Below are 20,553 nucleotides of genomic sequence, written 5' to 3' on the forward strand. Positions count from 1 at the left end.
GCCATGAGGCAGCAGTGCTAACCACTGCGCCACCCTAGGTTGTGTGTTTCTAACGGAAACACTGAGAACATACATGTTCAGAATTCCAAAGTAAGTGACCTCCATTGACAGAGATTTACAATAGACTTGTTAATCTTCACATTTCACATCAGTGGTATTGCAAAATTACATCTGAAAATACACTCATTTTAAAAGCTAAATTCATTGTAAAATGTAGTTTAAAGAACAAAGACTTGATTTGGATATGGTTGTGACGTTTTAAGGTTTGATTTACACGTGTTTCACCCTCCTCACCTGCCCCACACAAACATCTCCAGCTTGACTGACAGGGAAAATAGTGGAGGTCAATATTGCATGCACGGTTAGAAAATAAGTGGTCTTTGTGACAGGCATGCTGGGTGAAGTTAAAATCCAAGATGCTGCATTTCTGAAAATGTTCTCATCTATAAACCAGAGTGACAACGGAGGTTTAAAAGCACAGATACTGAAATTAAGATGGAAGTCTGAGGAAGTAGCTTCAATCTGTTCCACTTCACTGTAAATATAGCTTTTGCATATACATGTATGATACGTGCATAAAGAAAAGGAGCAGTTTCGAGGGAGAATTCCAGCGATTAGGGCTGAACAGCTGAAGGCATGATCATCAATCCTCGAGTGAAGGGAAGTGGGGATGCACAAGACACCAGAACTGGATGAACGCAGAGGTCGTGGGAGGTTTAACAATGCAGGAATAGCAGAGATAGGGAGGGGCAAGGTCATGAATGGATCTGAACAAAGGGTGAGTCCATTTTAAGGGTCTGGCACATAAAGGGTTAAAGTGTGACTAAATACAGTAAGGTAAAGGTAAAATCACCACAGTCCCAGATGACCATAGGGTGCTTTCCCCTTTGAGAACTGACTGGTGATGATTTAACCTTAGGATCACTGCACCTCAGGCGACGGGCAAGATTAAGAAGGCGGGCCTTTATGAATAACCTCAGCCGGTTCGGGCGATACTGAATACAGTGTCGCCCACACAGAGAACACAGTCCAAAGATGTGCAAGTTAGGTGGATTGGCCATGCTAAATTACCCCTTAAAGTCTGAGAAGGTAAGGTGGGGTTACTGGGTTACGGGGATAAGGTGGGGACGTGGGCCTAGGTATGGTGTTCTTCAGAGGATCAGTGCAGACTCTATGGGCCAACTGGCCTCATTCTGCACTGTCGTGACTCGATGACTCGCACCTAAAGTTGAGTAACGTGTTGGACAGGGCAGTGTGTAGAAGCAAGCATGGAGACAGCTGCTAGCTTGGACTTTTAGTGTACCTATGTATATAATTTCTAGTAGTTAATAAATACTTACTGTTGAACTACTCAAGACCATCAATACTATATTAAGATCTACCAAACTACGCACAACACCATACATTATTGTAACGACTCAAAACCTCATAGAAGAAAATTAAATCCTGGAAAATTGTAGGAAAAATCAAATCAGCATTCTGACCTGAAGAAAAGCTCAAAAAGCAAATGCACCAAAGGAAATCACCAGTGGAAAAAAAGTCAGGATTCGATACTTCCAAGATCAGAGAACATTGCGCTACTCTAACCAGTCGATTTAAATGTAAAGATCGCCCTTACTGTAGGAGCCCGCCAAAATTGGAAAGTGTGGAAAAGCCCTTTGTACATAACAGCACAGAGGAGCCTTCTTGGATTTTCAGAAACATCTTAAAGCTGAACCTGCGATTTAAACATTTTAGCGGTGGATCAGAAATCCATTCCCCTAGATCATTTTGGACATATCCAAGATCCAGATCAATTTCAAAATTGTGGAATTTGGAAAAAGTGATTCCTTAGATGCACGATTGCTTCAAGTCTGGCTAAAAGGTCAGAAGCTGAACAAGAAAACATTGCTTTACTAGGTAAATCCAATGGCCATCAATATAAATAGCAGGACGAGGAATCAACTATGTCAGCACTGTGGAGCAAAGCGCCCTAATAAGCACAATTAACGTCCAGCAATTTAACCCCAATGCTTTCAACGTTACTGAATAGGACACTTGGGAAGCTGTGAATAGCCATAACGTCAAAACGGACAGAAAGTCTCAAGCAGATTCACGCATGAGGCAGCAGACCAGGATGGCACACAACCATGCTGCTTAAAGTGAGGTCAAAGATCCTTGATTTTAGTTCTGGAGTGCGGACATATCGGTTAATGGCCATCTCACAAACTTTAAGTTGGAGACTGGAGTCAGTGTTACGATCTTGTCGCACAAGAACCGTGGGGGAAAGGTCTCTGGCTATGAGCAACAATACACCACTTTGTGGGTCAGGAGGAATCCGGCTCCCGATCACAGGCTCAGCGGTGAACAAATCTTCGAGTTGATGTTCGTCGGCCGTAACCAGTCTTTTTCTCCTGAGCAGAGACCTCGGTGTAGCCTTGGATCTCCCCAAATTGACAGAAGGTGTCAAAACAAACAATGTTGTAAACTAGATAAAATTGCAAGTTCCAGAGAGCGCCAGTAAGAAAGATCCGCTCGACTGGATTTGACAGTGTCCACATTTGTGACAAGTGCGGGGAGCCCCTCATTGATCAGACCAGCCAACCACTCAGATGGTTACCATGGCACTGAGTAAATGACAGTCAAGAGTGGAACCAGCAATGAGAAGAGCCTCAACCTCCAGCTCTGATGCCAGCTGGAGATGAAGTGGGACAATTAGGGTTGGTATTAAAATATATATACATTAACAGCCTTAGAGTAGACTCAGGGAGCATGGTGGGATACTTGACATTCTGCAACTGTTCACAGCCTGTGAAAACAATAAAGGGAATTCAATTCCAGACAGGGTGGAAGGGCTCAAGCTGAAAGACGTGAAAGCCCAAATGTGGCTCTGATTGGGCAAGGGCATAGGCCGGGATCAGTCTTGCAATGGAGATTCAAGGGCAATTGAGGTGTGAATGAGCGGTAGCCGCCAGAGAAGGTGTGGGACTGGCTGCTTCCAGGTCTGTGAGGCCAATTGGTCAGGGGAGGTACTGATGCTATCGGGCTGCGACACCAATCTGACACTCTGTCTCCCATCCCTCGCAGCTAACCGATACTGATATCAGTATTGAGCCAGTAGAGCTAGCTAAACAACTTATTACATCGCTGGAGGAGCACAGACTCCAGTAGCAACGCATGGTGGCACCCAGGGAAGACCCAGCGGCAGAAGATCAGGGGGCCACAGAGCAGTCTCAGAGGCCGCACCACCCATGCAGGGGTCACAAAGGTGCAGGAGATCGAGGGTGTGTCGTACCCAAATGTCCTTCATGGAGCTATCGGACACAAGTGCCGTAGAAGACTCTACTTCACCAGGGGGACTGTGTGGTACCTGTGCCACATCGTTGCCACCTTGGCGTAGCGGTGAACATCCGCTCCCTGTGGCTGTAAAGGTCAGGGCAGCCCGAAGTTTGTACGGGGTTGTTCCAGGGCTTCAAAGGTAACATCTATGGCATTTTGCAGGTATCCGGCTAGAGTCCATCCGTGAGGTCACCGATGCACTCTGTGCAAGAACTTTAGACTTTATCCATTTCAACCTGAACCTGACCCAGCAAGTCAAGAGGGCTAGTGCTTTGGCAACATAGCCGATCTGCTAGAGGTGGAGGGGCAATTGACTGCCCCATGTCGCACTTTGAGTCCCATGGCTTCAGGGTATGCCCTAATGAACAGGAAGAGGTTCCACCAAATCAATGGGAAACAGGTGTGCGACAACCAGGTGCGATTCATGCAGGGTGGAGTGCACTTACCCTGGCTGATGGGAGTAGGTCATTAATCTTTTTTCTGTATTGCACGCACGTCCTCTTGGTCAGGCTGCTGGCACTGACCAGTGCTCCCACCGTCCGAGTGGCATTTGTCTGCTGGCACTGACCAGTGCTGTCACTGTCCCCAGGTGGGATTTGTCAACTTGCGGGGTCGGGGCCTCCTGCCAGCCCGAGGGTATATTGTAACCTGCTTCTCCGCCGCAGCATCCAGCATACGGGTGAAAGCCTCTTCCCTAAATCGAGGAACTGGTTTCCTCGCTGCCAGCCTCCTGGCATGAATAAAAGCAAGTGCAGTGGAGCCGTTTGACAGCAGCGTCGCCTTCATTAAGGAGCTCAGATGGCCCATTGGGCGGGTGAGTCAGACTCTTGGTGCCTCAGGTGTGGCATTTTCCACGTGGGGGAAAAGAAAATTCTTCTAATTGCCTGTAAATTGCGGTAGACCGAGCCACCAGGGCCGGTGAGAACTGCACTGATTTTCTCGGCGAGAGTAACACTCTGCCATTTATTCAGAAAGTGCTGCCATGGACTCTGGATCACCCGTGATTTCTTATTAAAGTTCACTAAGTTTTTTCCCTTTTTCAGTTAGACTGTCAGGAATCTGGGGCGAGATTCTCCGACCCACCGCCGGGTCGGAGAATCGCCGGGGGCTGGCGTGAATCCCGCCCCCGACGGTTGCCGAATTCTCTGGCACCGGATATTCGGCGGGGGCGGGAATCGCGCCGGTTGGCGCCCCCCCCCCCCGCGATTCTCCGGCCCGGATGGGCCAAAGTCCCGCTGCTAGAATGCCTGTCCCGCCAGCATAGATTAAACCACCTACCTTACCGGCAGGACAAGGCGGCGCGGGCAGGCTCCGGGGTCCTGGGGGGGGGGGGATCTGGCCCCGGGGGGTGCCCCCCCGGTGGCCTGGCCCGCGATCGGGGCCCACCGATCCGTGGGCGGGCCTGTGCTGTGGGGGCACTCTTTTCCTTCACCACGGTCTCCACCATGGCGGAAGCGGAAGAGACTCCCTCCACGGCGCATGTGCGGGGATGCCGTGAGCGGCCGCTAACGCTCCCACGCATGCGCCGCCCGGAGATGTCATTTCCGCGCCAGCTGGCGGGGCACCAAAGACCTTTTCCACCAGCTGGCGGGGCGGAAATTAGTCCGGCGCGGGCCTAGCCCCTTAAGGTTGGGGCTCGGCCCCCCCAAGATGCGGAGGATTCCGCACCTTTGGGGCGGTGCGATACCCGACTGATTTGCGCCGTTTTGGGCACCGATCTGCGGACATTGCGCCGATACCGGAGAATGTCGCCCCAGTTCTCCAGTTTACTCTTTGCGCCCATGGAAATAGTTCAGGGATGAGAAACGTCAGTTAAGAGGATAGATTGGAGAAGCTGGGACTGTTGTTGGAGAGCTGAAGGCTAAGAAGAGATTTGATAGAGGTGTTCAAAATCATGAGGGGACCGGACAGGGTTGATCGGGAGAAACTGCTCCAGTTTGCAAAGGGATCAAAGACAAGAGGCCACAGATTTAAACTGATTTGCAAAAGCAGTAAACGCGATACAAGAAAAAAACCTTTTCACAAGAGTGGTTGGGGTCTGGAATGCACTGCCTGGCAGTGTGGTGGAGGCAGCTTCAAACTGTTGCAGGCACGATGGTTCACCGTAACAATTGAGTGATTCTATGAAACAAACCATTTCTGGCTCACTTCACTTACAAGCTAAATCACTGAACCACTCTGAAACCAACAATCTTTCCCTCCTGTCTGCAGGACGCAAGTGAGCAGACTACAGGCAAGTAAATAGAGACTCTCTAATTTCTGTGGAGGGTTATTCGGAATGTCAACCACAACTTTGGCAGACTTTCTGCAGAAGCTCCAGGAAAAGGCTTAAAATTTGTGTTGCTGAAGATCTACCACTGCTGTTGGAGTGGATGATCGGGACTTCTGCCCCCTGCTAAAATTCTGCAATGCATATGCAATAGAGCAAGTTCTCAGGCTGCGACCAAGCTTGCCGCTGCATTTTTGTGGAAGAGGAACGCGATGGGACTTGCTCTCCTCCTGTTGAAGGAAATATGGAGAGAAGACAAAATTGTGCAAACATTTGGAAAAAGATATAGGGGTGATATTGTGATTATAGACAACCTGTACCACAGAGGCCAAAGGTCAAGGATAGGCACCATCTGGCCCAATACAGCCAGCGATATAAGTGGAGCTATTTTAAAAACTGCGCTGCCTCACTCTGGCTGTAAAAATGTTTGCATTGTGGAATCTCCCCATAATTCACTTTAGGTGCCTGAACAGCATTTTACTCACTGTGTGCTCAACCATAAACGCACTTGTAGGGTGGTGTCTAGTCTTGCCTAAAGATCTGCCCAACCCGCTACCTTGAAAGCGCCTCAAAAGGTCAAAGTACACTACTGCCATTGTTGCCCTCCCATGTCCCATCGCAATAAAAACGGATTCCGGAACAGTTGGCTCCTGACACATAACCCCCAAGTCCCATTCCATCAGCAGCACCCCCCCAGTGCATCATGTACAGTTTAAAAAGGATAAACTCTGCTCATTCAATTCAAGGTCTGCGGCTGCTGCCCAGGGCCTGCATTACTGGTCCCAGCGAGTGTTACCATGATTAGATGAAGCAGCCAATCGCATCACTTACCAGTTACTTTTCCAGGTGTGCCTAACATCTGTGTCATGGATGACATGTCGGTCAGCCTGCTCATCCAGGAAATCGAACATGTACTTAATGGCAAGTGGTAAGGCACTACCACGGTGTACTGTGCTGAACAGTGTCTCAAACAGGTCGTCTACGAACTTCTGCAGTGTGCCCTGTGAAGAAAACAGGAGTGAAGAAGTATGCACTTAATTGTTAAGTTGTTCTCTTAGAACAATCTGATATATTATTAGCATGTAACAACCAGAACTTAATTTATATAGCACCTTTAGTTTAATGAAACTTGCCAAGGACTTCACAGGAGAACCATCAAGCAGAATTTGACACTGAATCACATGACAATGTGATGGGATAATTGGGCAAAAATGTAGTCAAATGGTTGGCCTGAAAGGAGAAGCTTAATAATATAATAATCGCTTATTGTCACAAGTAGGCTTCAATGAAGTTACTGTGAAAAGCCCCTAGTCGCCATATTCTGGCGGCTGTTCGGGGGGGCCGGTACGGGAATTGAACCCGCACTGCTGGCCTTGTTCTGCATTACAAGCCAGCTGTTTAGCCCACTGTGCTAACCAGCCCCTTAAAGGAAGACAGGGAGGTAGAGGGAGTCCTTTATGGAGGGAAATCAGGCAGCTGAAGCGACGGCCGCCAAAGCTAATGTCTTTCTATAATAAGACTTGAAAAAATGATGTTTATTGTGCAATGGTCTACATGGTGGACCTTCCATCTTAAAATTGGCACGATGCCTGCAATCATCTTGAGTTTCTGGATAGTGATAAACTTGCAGATCCCACCATAGTATAATAGGCAAAATAGAAACTACAACCGAGCTGAACAATGAATATCTGAAGATGTAGCGAGAATAAATGTAATTGACCATTTTAAATCCAACGCTGCTCCCCCCCCCCCCGCCCCCCCCCCCGCCCCCCCTTCAAAGCGTGCACATCGATGGGATCCTGCTGGCCTGAAGGACTGGAAAAGTCCAGCCTTAACCTGTGAAGTTAACATGTTGAACAGCATCTAAACTTTAAATGCCTTAGCCAGGCTTATTTTGCCCCAGTTGAGTTCGGGGTGTGCGCACCTGATGCATAATTTTGAACCTCTTCCCCACAACCACCCCAACTGTGTCCATGAGAACTGCCGTTAATCCAGGCATTTCTTTCTCGTACCTTTGTTGCTAACAGTCTTGTCAGGTAGATTTCAGATACCATCTTGCTGCCACGGTCACCCTCCTTCTGGTCGCCATGATCATGGTTCTTTACCAGATGCCACACTTTAACACCACTCTCTAAATCTGGAGTAATCATTGGGGCCCGAGAACGGAGGCTGTCAGGACTTCCAGTGTAGCGTAAAGTGGAGTCTGGAATGAAAGAAAGACAGAAGTTTTCCAATTCAAATCAAATAACCATTGTAAAAATAGAAACATGTAGCAATGAACCTCAAAGATAAAAGCTTGGCATCCTACCATTTTGTAACAGTGTGAAATTAGCAACAAATTAAAACCACGTGGGAGCATATTGTCCCACACAAGTTCAACTTGAGCTTACTTACTGCAGAGTACAAAGATTAATACAGTTTGTTCCTCTGAGCAGAGAAGTCACAATTTACTCCCCAATTATTCTCTCTCATGTTCTAAAGGTGCTGAATGGTAGTTGTAGAGGTAACCATTACATTGTTACATCCTTGCTTCCTGTACTGTACAATACATGATTCTGAGCTTGAAACACCAATCATTCTTTTCTCGTTTGCAATATAAACTATGTTCTAGCTCTTGAAAGAAAGTCATTCTTTATATTTCCAGATGATCAAGATTTATTGTAATAATGGTAGGGATATACAGGAAAGGCTGGAACAAACAGGTTTATATATCTGGGTCCCCGGTGTGCAAAAGGCTTAAATTCAACAGGAGTCAAAGAGACTTGTTGCAAACTCTTGATTCTTCAATTTGCTTTGCATACCTCATGAGTGGGAAGTTACGCTGATAACGAGTGGATTGTCCAGAGCCACAATCCCAAAAGGAACCAAAAAAACCATTATGCTGCTACAGTGAACAAAGGCCACGTCACGGTCAGTCACTGATGATACGGAGTGCACTGGGGAGAGTGGCTGCAAAAGCGTAGTTAGTCATTCCTTTGGATTTTATAACTAGCACCAATTATAGTTCATGCCAGTACCTCCAGAATAAACAAATATAATTTAGTGAACTCAATTATGTTACAAGAAGCTCAGAAACTTGCTAGGATCTTAACTTACCATAGCGGCTAATGGATGTCCGACACATATTGGTTGTGGTTGGAACATTGTAAGAAGATGTCTGTTTAGGAACCAGAGCAACAACGGAACGATCGGACACCTGCAGAGGAATTTAATACCATATTTAATAACAAGGTGGTCAAAACAAAGTGTCTCGGTGTCCACAAAATTTGCCTTCACAACAGTCAAATGCATATTCTCTGTGTCCGCCTAAACGTAGGTAGGCCCTGAATATTGGAGCAGTTGAATTTTTCAATCCATAATTCGCTCCTTCGGACATGGGAGTAATTTTATACCACCCCTACAAAAGTGCATTTCAAATTACTTTCCTAAATCCCAACATGAATAACCAAAATCAAACAATTGCAAAATCATAAAATGTACTTTAGCAGTATGAAAACAAATACAAGGACCATCTGTTTCAAAATGCCATGTTCACCTCGCGTTTACATACAAACATACTTAAAAGTTATTTTGCTTGGTTTTCACTAAAGATTTTCATTTGGACATGAGGGCAAATATCACTGAGCCAGAGGTCTAGCTGGAAGTGCTGATTGCAATACTTTCTTTTGATATTTAGGATGTGCAATTGGAATACATTCTAACCTCATTTGCTTGCTAAATGAGAACCAGAATATGGATAAACTTAAAATCGGACAGGGTGGCAGTGGTGCAGTGGTTAACATTGCTGCCTACTGCACTGAGGACCCGGGTTCACTGTCTGTGCGGAGTTTGCACATTCGCCCCATATCTACATGGGTCTCATCCCCACAACCCAAAGATGTGCAGGTTAGGTGGACTGGCCACGCTAAATTGCCCCTTAATTGGAAAAAAATAATTGAGTACTCTAAATTTATTTTTAAAAACTCAAAATCGGATTTGGGTGAGTCACACACTGGGTGAAATTCTCCGCCTCTTGCAGCCGGTAGCAGAGCTCCCGGTGAGGCTGAGAGTCCAGTGGTAGTGAATAAAACAGGATCGGCTGTCAAATTCCGAGCTGACCACTTCAAAAATTACTCAAGCGTGAAGGGAGGTGATTGGAATGCACTGAATTCTGTATGTGTGGTCCAAGACCTGTCCAGTAAAACTTGATGTTTATACACATTGCAGTTAGAGCTACTCAAACGTGTAGGGAGATGAATGGACCAAAGCTGACAGCTGGGAGCGTGTGGAAGCTGTCAGTCACAGCCTTGTAAAATCAATATCAAAGAGAAATGAATGAATGGCTTGCAGCTCAAAGATCTGGGGGGGGGGGGGGGGGGGGGGGGCGTTAAATCTAGCTGACTGGTTTTCTCCTTCCAGGAATTGGCAGGTGCTGCTTCCTCTATCTGAGCCAGCAGGGTATTGCCCAGGTGAGTGTTAATGTTCTACTGCCTCCATCTAGACTGCTCTCTAGCTTCCTGACAGGGGTCTCACTTCTGGGGGCTTACTGACAGGGGTCTTTCTTCTGGGAGGTCTCTTTACTTAGGAGATCTCTGGGGAGGGAGGGTGGTTCTCTTTATTTAGGGGACTCCGAGGAGGGTCTCTTTGGGGGTCACTTTATTTCGGAGATCTCTGGGGGTCCCTTTATCTAGGGAGTCTCGGAGGGACCTCTTTATTTAGGGGGTCTCCGTGGGGGGGTGGGGGGGGGGGGGAGAAGATCCATTTATTTAGAGGGTCTCTCGGGAGGGGGTCCTTTCTTTAGGGGGTCTCTGGGGAGGGGGTCCATTTATTTAGGCGTCTCTGCTGGGGGTACCAGGTCACCCCTGTACTGGAGGGGGATGGGGTGGCCCTGAAAATCTGGGTGTGTCACTGAATTTCACACAGAACATGGTGGGCCGGTGGGGTAGACAGCCGCAGGACCTCACTATCAGGTCGCTCGCTCCAAGGGAATCCCTTGCAACAAATGCAATTCAGATCCAGCGGGAGAACGTAGGGCTGGATTCTCCGATTTCGAGGCTATGACCGGAGACCCGTCTGGTTTTATGATGAAAAAAATGGGTGGGGCTAACAGCGAGCCAAGTAAAACCTCCAGCGTTCCCGATATAAACACCGGGAGAATTGCCAGGTCCATGGCTGCGCATGTGCACGGCGGCGACCTATACAGCGGTCGCGTCTTATAACATGGCGCCGGCCATGCGCGGACTTGGCCTGCCAGATAGTGACCCCCTGGACCCCCTCCTCGCCACACCTGGACCACCCCCAACCTCCCCGCCGCCCGTGGCGGTGCTGGACACAGTCTGCAGCCGCCATGCAAGGTTCACAAATAATAAAAGGATAAGTGTTCCACGCCGTCGGGAGCTCGGTCCATTGGGGGCGGAGCATCCAGGGAGGCCCTTTCCAATGACGTGCCAACGCTCTTGCAACTGCGTGTGGCGTGCGTTGACGCCGTTTTTGTGGGGGCGGAGCATCCGAAAAGTGGTGCTACCACCCGATTCGAGTGTAAAAACGATTTTGCCATCGGCAAGCAGAGAATCCCGCCCATAGTCTCTCAAACAGAGAATTTTGCCCACTGTCTCTAACAATGATGGGCCACCTAGGTAGTAAATGGGCCACACGAGTGGCACTCCTTCATCTTGGTGGGCGGCAAGTTTAAAATCAGGCTTGTTCACCAACCATGCACCATGAATATTATCAAATCCATTTAATACACGCTGAATGTTTCACGAGTGATGGATGCTTAACGATTTATATATTAATAGAACTATCAACTTCAAATGGTAAAACAGAAGAAATATTTGCATTTTGGACACAGAGGGAATGCGCTGCTTTCACAGTCAATGTTGTGAGCAATTAGTACACACTTCACTTCATTTGCCCTCGCTTTGTGTGCACATCACTTCAGTCATACTGATAGGAAAGAAGCTACGCGATGGAAACCAGAGGAATGTGGTAACCCTGCACGTGGATAGTGGTCAACATAATGTCTTCTGGGCCACACTCAGAACCCAGAACGTGTGTCTCCCAGGCCGCAAGTTGCCCACCACTGAATAACCATACATGGCTGGTGTAGAAAATAATAGATATCCACTGCCACATCAGAGGAATGATGAGGAGGCATTTTTGGCTTGTTCTATGAATATAGCATACATTCTTAAGCATATGGGGAGCATTGTCATGCTCTGTTCAATCTAAAGAGTGTCAAATGCAAATAAAGATTAGGAAAATTAGAAGAAAATCGAGAATCAGAATCGGGTAACAGAACAATACATTGGAAGACTGCAGACTGCAAGATGCCGCACATCGTTAAGCTCCATGTTTGAAGATTACAGGTCAAGTGTAAGCTGACATGGATCTTTTGACAAACATACAGCAGTAATGCTTTAATGAAAATTTATTTGGACAAATCAGTTTTGTTTGGGCAGGCAAAAATGCTGGAGCAAGCTCTGCATAATTATTGTCAGAACAATATCATGCAGTCACAGGCAAATACTATGGGCGCGATTTAACTGAAATGAAACGGAGTCCTGTGGCGAGCGCGATTAGCCGGTTGTTTCCTTGCGCTGGCAGTGTCGAGTACGACCCCGCTATTAAATGGGACTTTGCTTCATTTCTGGGTCTCGGCGAGTAACGTCCCGCTGAGGTTGCACTGAGTCCCGTTTCCTGCACTAATGAGCTCCGTTCGCCAGTGCAGGGAGTAATCGGGGAAGCATTTGTAAATGTTGCCCGATCTCTAAACACCCCCCCCCCCCCCCCTCCCCACTGTGGCTTCGGAACCTCCCAACGTCCCAACTCATCAATAAGGGGGTCGAGTCCCCCGCACCACACCTCATAAGAGCAGAGTCCCCCATGGGCCCAATCCCCGATACGGGCATGATGCCACCTGGACACGGGCATGATGACACCTGGGCACTGCCAGCCTGTAACATGCCACCTGGGTCTCTCGCAAAATTTACCCATGTCCCGAGGTCGATAGATGGCGCCCCATAGTTCAAGGTGAATAAATCAGTTAGATTTTGTTCTTGTTTGGAAAAAATGATTGCAAATTTTTTATCCCCCCCCAAAGATAGCCCTTAAAGATAAATGAGATTTTAAGTTTACTGAGCTTTGTAATTAATAGGATGAAGGACATGTGGAGATTGGTGCTGTCTGGCAGTGAGCTGTCTGCAATGGAAGGAAATCCATTGAAATATCCATCAACTCATTAAAGGAACATTCCTTCCTGCTGTGCTAGCTCACTAAAAAGTGAAAAATACTTGGCAATAACCAACTCCGAATCTGAACCAATTTTAGAAATGTCAAAAATACATATTTAGGGTAATACAAGTAAAGGAGCTCATTCATCAATATTTGTCACTGTTGCTTTACATGCATTTCCCACTGACACAAATCAGAAGTGGCTGAAACAGAACGGAGTAAAGATTCTGGCTTTCAACGTATACATTATGCCAGAATCCTTATATCGCATATTGGAATTAATCACATAATGAGCACATTCCCCATTTTACAAGAGTTGAAAAAGACTCTAGTTTAAATTGTTAATTTATTCTCAGAATTTGAACATCACAGAAAAGGGTAGTATACATTGCAAAGGGATGGTGGACTTTCATCTTCGGCAGTTTTAATGCAACCACATTACTCACCAGGCTGCTTCAGGGACTGCGCACAGAATTGGAGTCATATATTGACCAGACTGGGTAAGGACATCAAGTCTCCTCCTCTAAGGGACATGAAGGAACCAACTAGGTCTCTTATGAAAATGTCCCTGCTTTCATAGTCACTTTTACCATCCTTTATTATTCAACGGAAATGGCATTTTCAAACGGCCATGGTAAAACTTGAACTCATGTTCTCTGGATTACAAGTTTAACAGAGTAAAATGCCCCAGCACAGAAGTTGACATCACGCTTATGGGTGATGTTGCTGAGGAGCAGATTGTAGATGAGAAATATGCTTTGGCTAAGAACAGATCCTTGGGAAGCTCCAGAGGTTGTCGTGCAGGTCTAGGGTGAGAAGCCATTGCAGGAGATAATTGCAGCTTCTGTGAATCCACAAGTTAGCACGAGCAAATTCTTTTTTTGTTTTTTTAATTTAGAATACCCAATTCATTTTTCCAATTAAGGGGCAATTTAGCGTGACCAATCCACCTAACCTGAACATCTTTGGGTTGTGGGGGTGAAACCCAGGCAGACACGGGGAGAATGTGCAAACTCCACACGGACAGTGACCCAGAGCCGGGATCGAACCTGGGACCTCAGTGCTGTGAGGCAGCAGTGTTAACTACTGCGCCACCGTGCAGCACATGAGCAAAGGCATACTCATGAATGCATCATCCTTGGTGTTGATTGCAGACTGGGAGGGGAGACTGGGGAAAATGAGATGGAGGGAGTGAACAATGTAGTGGCAGACAGATGTCAAGGACAATCAGAGCAGAGAGCTATGTGCAGTAGGGATGGTGGAAGATTCCAGTGCGAGGCTAGTATGGAAGCAGCAAGCAATTCTATTGGACACAGGGCAAGGAACATGGCAGCCGGCATTACAAAGAAAAGTTATATCTAACTCCATGGATGGTGGCTCTGCTTGGGGGGGGGGGGGGGGGGGGTAATGCAATAGCGACAGAACGGAAGCTGACCAAAAATCCCAAGGACTGATTTATAAATTGCAATATGGAACACAGTCATAATGTTTAGTTACTAACCTTCTCTGTCCTTTTAAGGTCACTGCTGAGGTAATATCTTTAGGGAGGTGGCCCAAAATAAATGGGCCTCGAGATCAATTAGAGGCTAATTACAGTTCCTATCAGAAGGTTTTCTAGATTGGCAGCTGCCTTGGCTTCACTCCTGAGGGAGGAGCCAGGTTATTGTTTTTCACAGCAGAAACTGTAATCCAACAGAAAACTTGCACACTAGCCTGCACTGCACCAATCAGGAATTATGCGCAACAGACTGCTGGCAAAAATAAATGTAAGCAAATACAAATAATGTTCAACTGTCCCCACTTTATACAGCCACACAATAGCACTGATTCTTGAAGGGGAAGTCCCAGCACATGCTGCACTCACTTTTGCAGAGATAGAACACTCTGGCCGGGATTCTCAGGCCAAGCTTGCCCGGCGACTGAAGAATCTCGCCCGAGGTCAAAGGACTTTTCTATTATTCGCGTCTCACCCGTGGTGATTTTGCGGAGGGCGGGGAAGAATTCAGCCCTAAAACTTTAAATTACCAGAATACCACAACTATGCCCTGAAGGACGATGCGATTAACCACAAAGCACTTCCCCAAAGAAATATCAAAGAGTGAGAATTGGCCTGGTCCACGAATGGATGCAAAGCCACACCTTATTTTCCCAATATTTAATGCAGTTGGTAACAATTTTCCATAGATAATATGATAATAGACATGCGGCAAGAATTTAACAGGCGATGGGAGAAACGGCCATGGTTGACACATACGGCATCATTCAACTAAAAGGGAACACGGCACGATTCAACTAAAATGAAACAAGGTCCCATAGTGAGTGCATTTAGCCACATGTTTTCCGGTGCTCGCAGCAGCGAGTAACATGGCTATACAACGGCACTCACGTTATATAAGGGGCCTCAGTGGGAAACATGCAGCTGAGGGCGCGGTTTCTTCACCAAGGAGATCCTCTCACTAGAACTCTTCAGTGTAGTAAGAAGTCTTACAACACCAGGTTAAAGTCCAACAGGTTTGTTTGGAATCACTAGCTTTCGGAGCGCAGCTCCTTCCTCAGGTGAATGAAGAGGTACATAAAAACATAAGAACATAAGAACTAGGAACAGGAGTAGGCCATCTGGCCCTTCGAGCCTGCTCCGCCATTTAATGAGATCATGGCTGATCTTTGTGGACTCAGCTCCACTCTCCGGCCCGTACACCATATCCCCGAATCCCTTTATTCTTTAGAAAGGTATCTATCTTTTTCTTAAAAATGTTTAAAGAAGGAGCCTCAACTGCTTCACTGGGCAAGGCATTCCAGAGATTCACAACCCTTTGGGTGAAGAAGTTCCTCCTAAACTCGGTCCTAAATCTACTTCCCCTTATTTAGAGGCTATGCCCCCTAGTTCTGCTTTCCCCGACCAGTGGAATCAACATGCCCGCATCTATTCCCTTCATAATTTTATGTTTCAATAAGATCCCCCCCGCATCCTTCTAAACTCCAATGAGTACAGTCCCAGTCTACTCAACCTCTCGTCATAATCTAATCCCCTCAACTCTGGGATCAACCTAGTGAATCTCCTCTGCACTCCCTCCAGTGCCAATATGTCCTTTCTCAGGTAAGGAGACCAAAACTGAACACAATACTCCAGATGTGGCCTCACCAACACCCTATACAATTGCAGCATAACCTCCCTAGTCTTGAACTCCATCCCTCTAGCAATGAAAGACAAAACTCGATTAGCCTTCTTAATCACCTGTTGCACCTGCACACCAACTTTTTGCGACTCGTGCACCAGCACACCCAGGTCCCTCTGCACAGCAGCATGCTTTAACATCTTACCGTTTAAATAATAATCTATTCTGGTGTTATTCCTCCCAAAATGGATAGCCTCACACTTGGCAACATTGAATTCCATCTGCCAGACCCTAGCCCATTCACCTAACCTATCCAAATCCTTCTGCAGACTTCTGGTATCCTCTGCACTTTTTGATTTACCACTTATCTTAGTGTCGTCTGCAAACTTGGACACATTGCACTTGGTCCCCAACTCCAAATCATCTATGTAAATTGTGAACAACTGCGGGCCCAACACTGATCCTTGAGGGACCCCACTAGTTACAGGTTGCCAACCAGAGAAACACCCATTTATCCCCACTCTCTGCTTTCTGTTAGTTAACCAATCCTCTACCCATGCTACCACTTTACCCTCAATGCCATGCATCTTTAGTTTATGCAGCAACCTTTTGTGTGGCACCTTGTCAAAAGCTTTCTGGAAATCCAGATATACCACATCCATTGGTTCCCCGTTATCTACTGCACTGGTAACGTCCTCAAAAAATTCTACCAAATTAGTCAGACACGACCTACCCTTTGTGAACCCAGGCTGCATCTGCCCAATGGGACAATTTCCCTCCAGGTGCCCCGCTATTTCCTCTTTAATGATAGATTCCAGCATTTTCCCTACAACCGAAGTTAAGCTTACCGGCCTATAATTACCCGCTTTCTGCCAACCTCCTTTTTTAAACAGTGGTGTCACGTTTGCTACTTTCCAATCCTCTGGGACCACCCCAGAGTCTAGTGAATTTTGATAAACTATCACTAGTGCGTTTACCATTTCCCTAGCCATCTCTTTTAACACTCTGGGATGCATCCCATCAGGGCCAGGAGACTTGTCTACCTTTAGCCCCATTAGCTTGCCCAATACTGCCTCCTTAGTGATTATAATCATCTCAAGGTCCTCACCTATCATAGCCTCATTTCCATCAGTCACTGGCATGTTATTTGTGTCTTCCACTGTGAAGACTGACCCAAAAAACCTGTTCAGCTCCTCAGCCATTTCCCCGTCTCCAATTATTAAATCTCCCTTCTCATCTTCCAAAGGACCAATATTTACCTTAGCCACTCTTTTTTGTCTTATATATTTGTTGAAGCTTTTACTATCTGCTTTTATGTTCTGAGCCAGTTTACTTTCATAGTCTACCTTATTCTTCTTTATAGCTTTTTTAGTAGTTTGCTGTTGTCCCCTAAAGACTTCCCAGTCCTCTAGTCTCCCACTAATTTTTGCCACTTTGTATGTGTTTTCCTTCAATTTGATACTCTCCCTCACCTCCTTAGGTATCCACGGTCGATTTTTCACCTTTCTACCGTCTTTCTTTTTTGTCGGTATGAACCTTTTCTGAACACTGTGAAAGATCGCTCGGAAGGTTCTCCACTGTTCCTCAACTGCTTCACCATGAAGTCTTTGCTCCCAGTCAACTTTAGCTAGTTCTTCTCTCATCCCATTGTAATCGTCTTTGTTTAAGCACAAAACACTAGTGTTTGATTTTACCTTGTCATCCTCCAACTGTATTTTAAATTCCACCATATTGTGGTCGCTCCTTCCAAGAGGATCCCGAACTATGAGATCATTAATCAATCCTGCCTCATTACACAGGACCAGATCTAGGACCGCTTGTTCCCTTGTAGGTTCCATTACATACTGTTCCAGGAAATTATCCTGGACACATTCTATAAACTCCTCCTCAAGGCAGCCTTTACCAACCTGGTTAAACCAATCGATATGCAGATTAAAATCTCCCATGATAACCGCTGTACCATTTCTACATGCATCCGTTATTTCTTTGCTTATTGCCTGCCCTACCATCCTGTTACTATTTGGTGGCCTATAGACTACTCCTATCAGTGACCTTTTCGCCTTACTATTCCTGATTTCCACCCAAATTGATTCAACCTTGTCCTCCATAGCACCAATATCATCCCTTACTATTGCCCGGATGCCATCCTTAAACAACAAAGCTACACCACCGCCCTTACCGTCCATTCTATCCTTTCGTATAGTTTGATACCCTTGGATATTTAACTCCCAGTCATGACCATCTTTTAACCATGTTTCAGTAATGACCACTAAATCATAGTCATTCACGATGATTTGCGCCATCAACTCATTCACCTTATTCCGTATACTACGAGCATTCAGGTAAAGTACACTTATGCTGTTTTTTATGTCTTTGTTATGAATCAAAACACCTTGATCAGTAACTTTTCGCAAATTATTTTTCCTCTTACCCTTTCTCCTAATTTTCCTCATCTTTGAACCCATATTTCTACATAATAACCTGTCACGTAACCTGCTGCCTTGCTCTCCATTAACCATTATACTGTCCACAGCTTTACCCTTCCCTTCCCCCCAACTTGCTAGTTTAAAGTCCTTGTGACTTTGTAGATTCCAGAATCATATATATAGACAAAGTCAAAGATGCAAGACGATGCTTTGAATGCGAGTCTTTGCAGGTAATTAAGTCTTTACACATCCAGAGAGAGGGGTAATCCCAGGCTAAAGAGGTGTGAATTGTCTCAAGCCAGGACTGTTGGTAGGATTTCACAAACCCAGGCCAGATGGTGGTGGTGGTGGTGGTGGTTGTGGTGGGGGGGGGGGGGGGGTGAATGTGTAGTGAGAGAATCGCCGAGGCACCCAAAGTGACCCCACAACCAGGATGCCAGGTTGGCAATGACAGGGTGCCCAGGTGGACCAGCAGTATCAGGGTACCACCTTGCCCAAAAGGCATGCACCTGGGGGCCTCCGATCCATCTGGCCCCCATTTGTGGGGACCAGTGCTGAACGATGCTTGCCCGAGGTGAAGGGAATAGATCCCAATGCTTCGGGTACCTCGGGAATCTGCACATTAAAGTGAAACTAGCTGCCTCGGTCTAATATGCAGATTTGCTAAAAAGTGACCCTGCCCACAATGGGCGGGATTTGTATTGCGACGACTCGCGGGATCGTGTTAGAACTCGTGAGGCGTCGCGAGCTGGGTAGATCTCGGGAGTGGGGTCTCCCGGCTTTTATCGGCCATGCTGCGCCGCAGCGAACGGCCTTTCGGGTGCAGCGTGGGCATTGGATCGCGGCAAAGTCCACGAGGAAAGGAGCAAGAAGTGAAAATTAACAAGAAAATTGTTGCAGTCACAACCAGAAAATAAAACATGAGGCAAGACAGTTAACCAGGATTTTGTGTGCTTACTGCAAAGGGTATTGCAGACGGAAAATTCCTGACCTTGTTGTGTCTTCAAGTGTTATTTTCCAAATATTTAATGCAGCTTATAACAATTTTCCAGATCTAATGTGATAATAGACATGGATTATTTCAGAAGCTAAAACTTTTTCCAGTCTTCAAGAAATCAAGAAACCACAAACTGGATTTTTAAAAAGGTAACAGCACTTTCTATTATTGAAGGCGGCATCCAATAAATAACCTCCTCAACGTAACTAAACCTCCAGCTAGTGGGGATGAGCTGCTCAAACATGTCTTAGATACCATTTTGATTTGCACCATCAATATGTAATTGACTTTAAATGTATATTTTTCTGCCGTACAGCTGTATAATTCTATGTTTATCTGTGTCACTAGATTGAAAAAAAATATTTTCCTCACCAATTTTATTTTTTAGCAGCATAAACTATTAGCTTTGACATAATAAATGTAAAACGTTCCAGGTGAAATATTCTGATTGACTATTATAATGAATAATGTGTACAAAGAAGCCAGCACATCTATTATTTCTTTATTAATCCTGTTCTCTGAGGAAATAGAAAATGCTAATCCCATTCTATTCACTGACATGATTTGGGGCTGCTGCTGTCAAAGGCAAAGGGTTTAATTTTCTGTCAGTCCCCGTCAGCTTTTCGCTAATTTGAATTTGCTTCAAATCTCCTCTTCATTATCTGCCACCATTCAAAGCACATAATGACTGACAACTCATCAGCTCCTTATTTGACATTAACCTCTTCAGTACCAATTCCCACCCCACGTGCTTATTAATCTCGGTCTTATTTATACTTACAATGTTACCATATCTGAAATGGTGAACATTGCATAATGGTTTTCAACTTTCCATTGCATTGCAGACTCTACATGCTTAACAATTTGACAGCTGTCAGTTCTATAAGATTGGCACACTAGATTCTTCAGTCAATAACCTCCATTCTTCAAGTTTTCCTTATAATTTGGTAAAATAGAGTTCCTGAGACAAAGTAATTGCTTTATCACTGGTTCAGGAAATGAACTTCCTGCTTGGTGCTGTATCGAGCTGGAAAGCATTTCATATTGGGCCCTTGTCATTCAACTCAGCACTTGTTCCCCACTCTCCTCACATGACCAAGCATTTCTCAACCATAAACTCTGTTCTGCATGTCCAAGATGCATGCTTAACCAGATTGACTACCATGTGTTAATGCAGAACTGCTATATAATTTATCTTCTTTCCATCAAGCCACT

General features: G+C 45.9%; 1 protein-coding gene across 3 annotated transcripts in view; it reads right to left on the reverse strand.

Moving 5' to 3' along the window:
* LOC140393814 (plexin-A2-like) overlaps window positions 1-20,553 on the reverse strand; it is a 582,987-nt gene that overhangs the window by 27,733 nt on the left and 534,701 nt on the right. For all 3 annotated transcript variants that reach the window (XM_072480284.1, XM_072480285.1, XM_072480282.1), the window contains 3 exons: window positions 8,684-8,783; window positions 7,600-7,790; window positions 6,419-6,588 (listed from right to left, as the gene is read on the reverse strand). In XM_072480284.1, the coding sequence (XP_072336385.1) occupies window positions 6,419-6,588; window positions 7,600-7,790; window positions 8,684-8,783 (461 nt within the window). The remainder of the gene's footprint in view (window positions 1-6,418; window positions 6,589-7,599; window positions 7,791-8,683; window positions 8,784-20,553) is intronic.

Source organism: Scyliorhinus torazame, chromosome 17 (genome assembly GCF_047496885.1).
Source record: "Scyliorhinus torazame isolate Kashiwa2021f chromosome 17, sScyTor2.1, whole genome shotgun sequence".
NCBI lineage: Eukaryota > Metazoa > Chordata > Chondrichthyes > Carcharhiniformes > Scyliorhinidae > Scyliorhinus > Scyliorhinus torazame.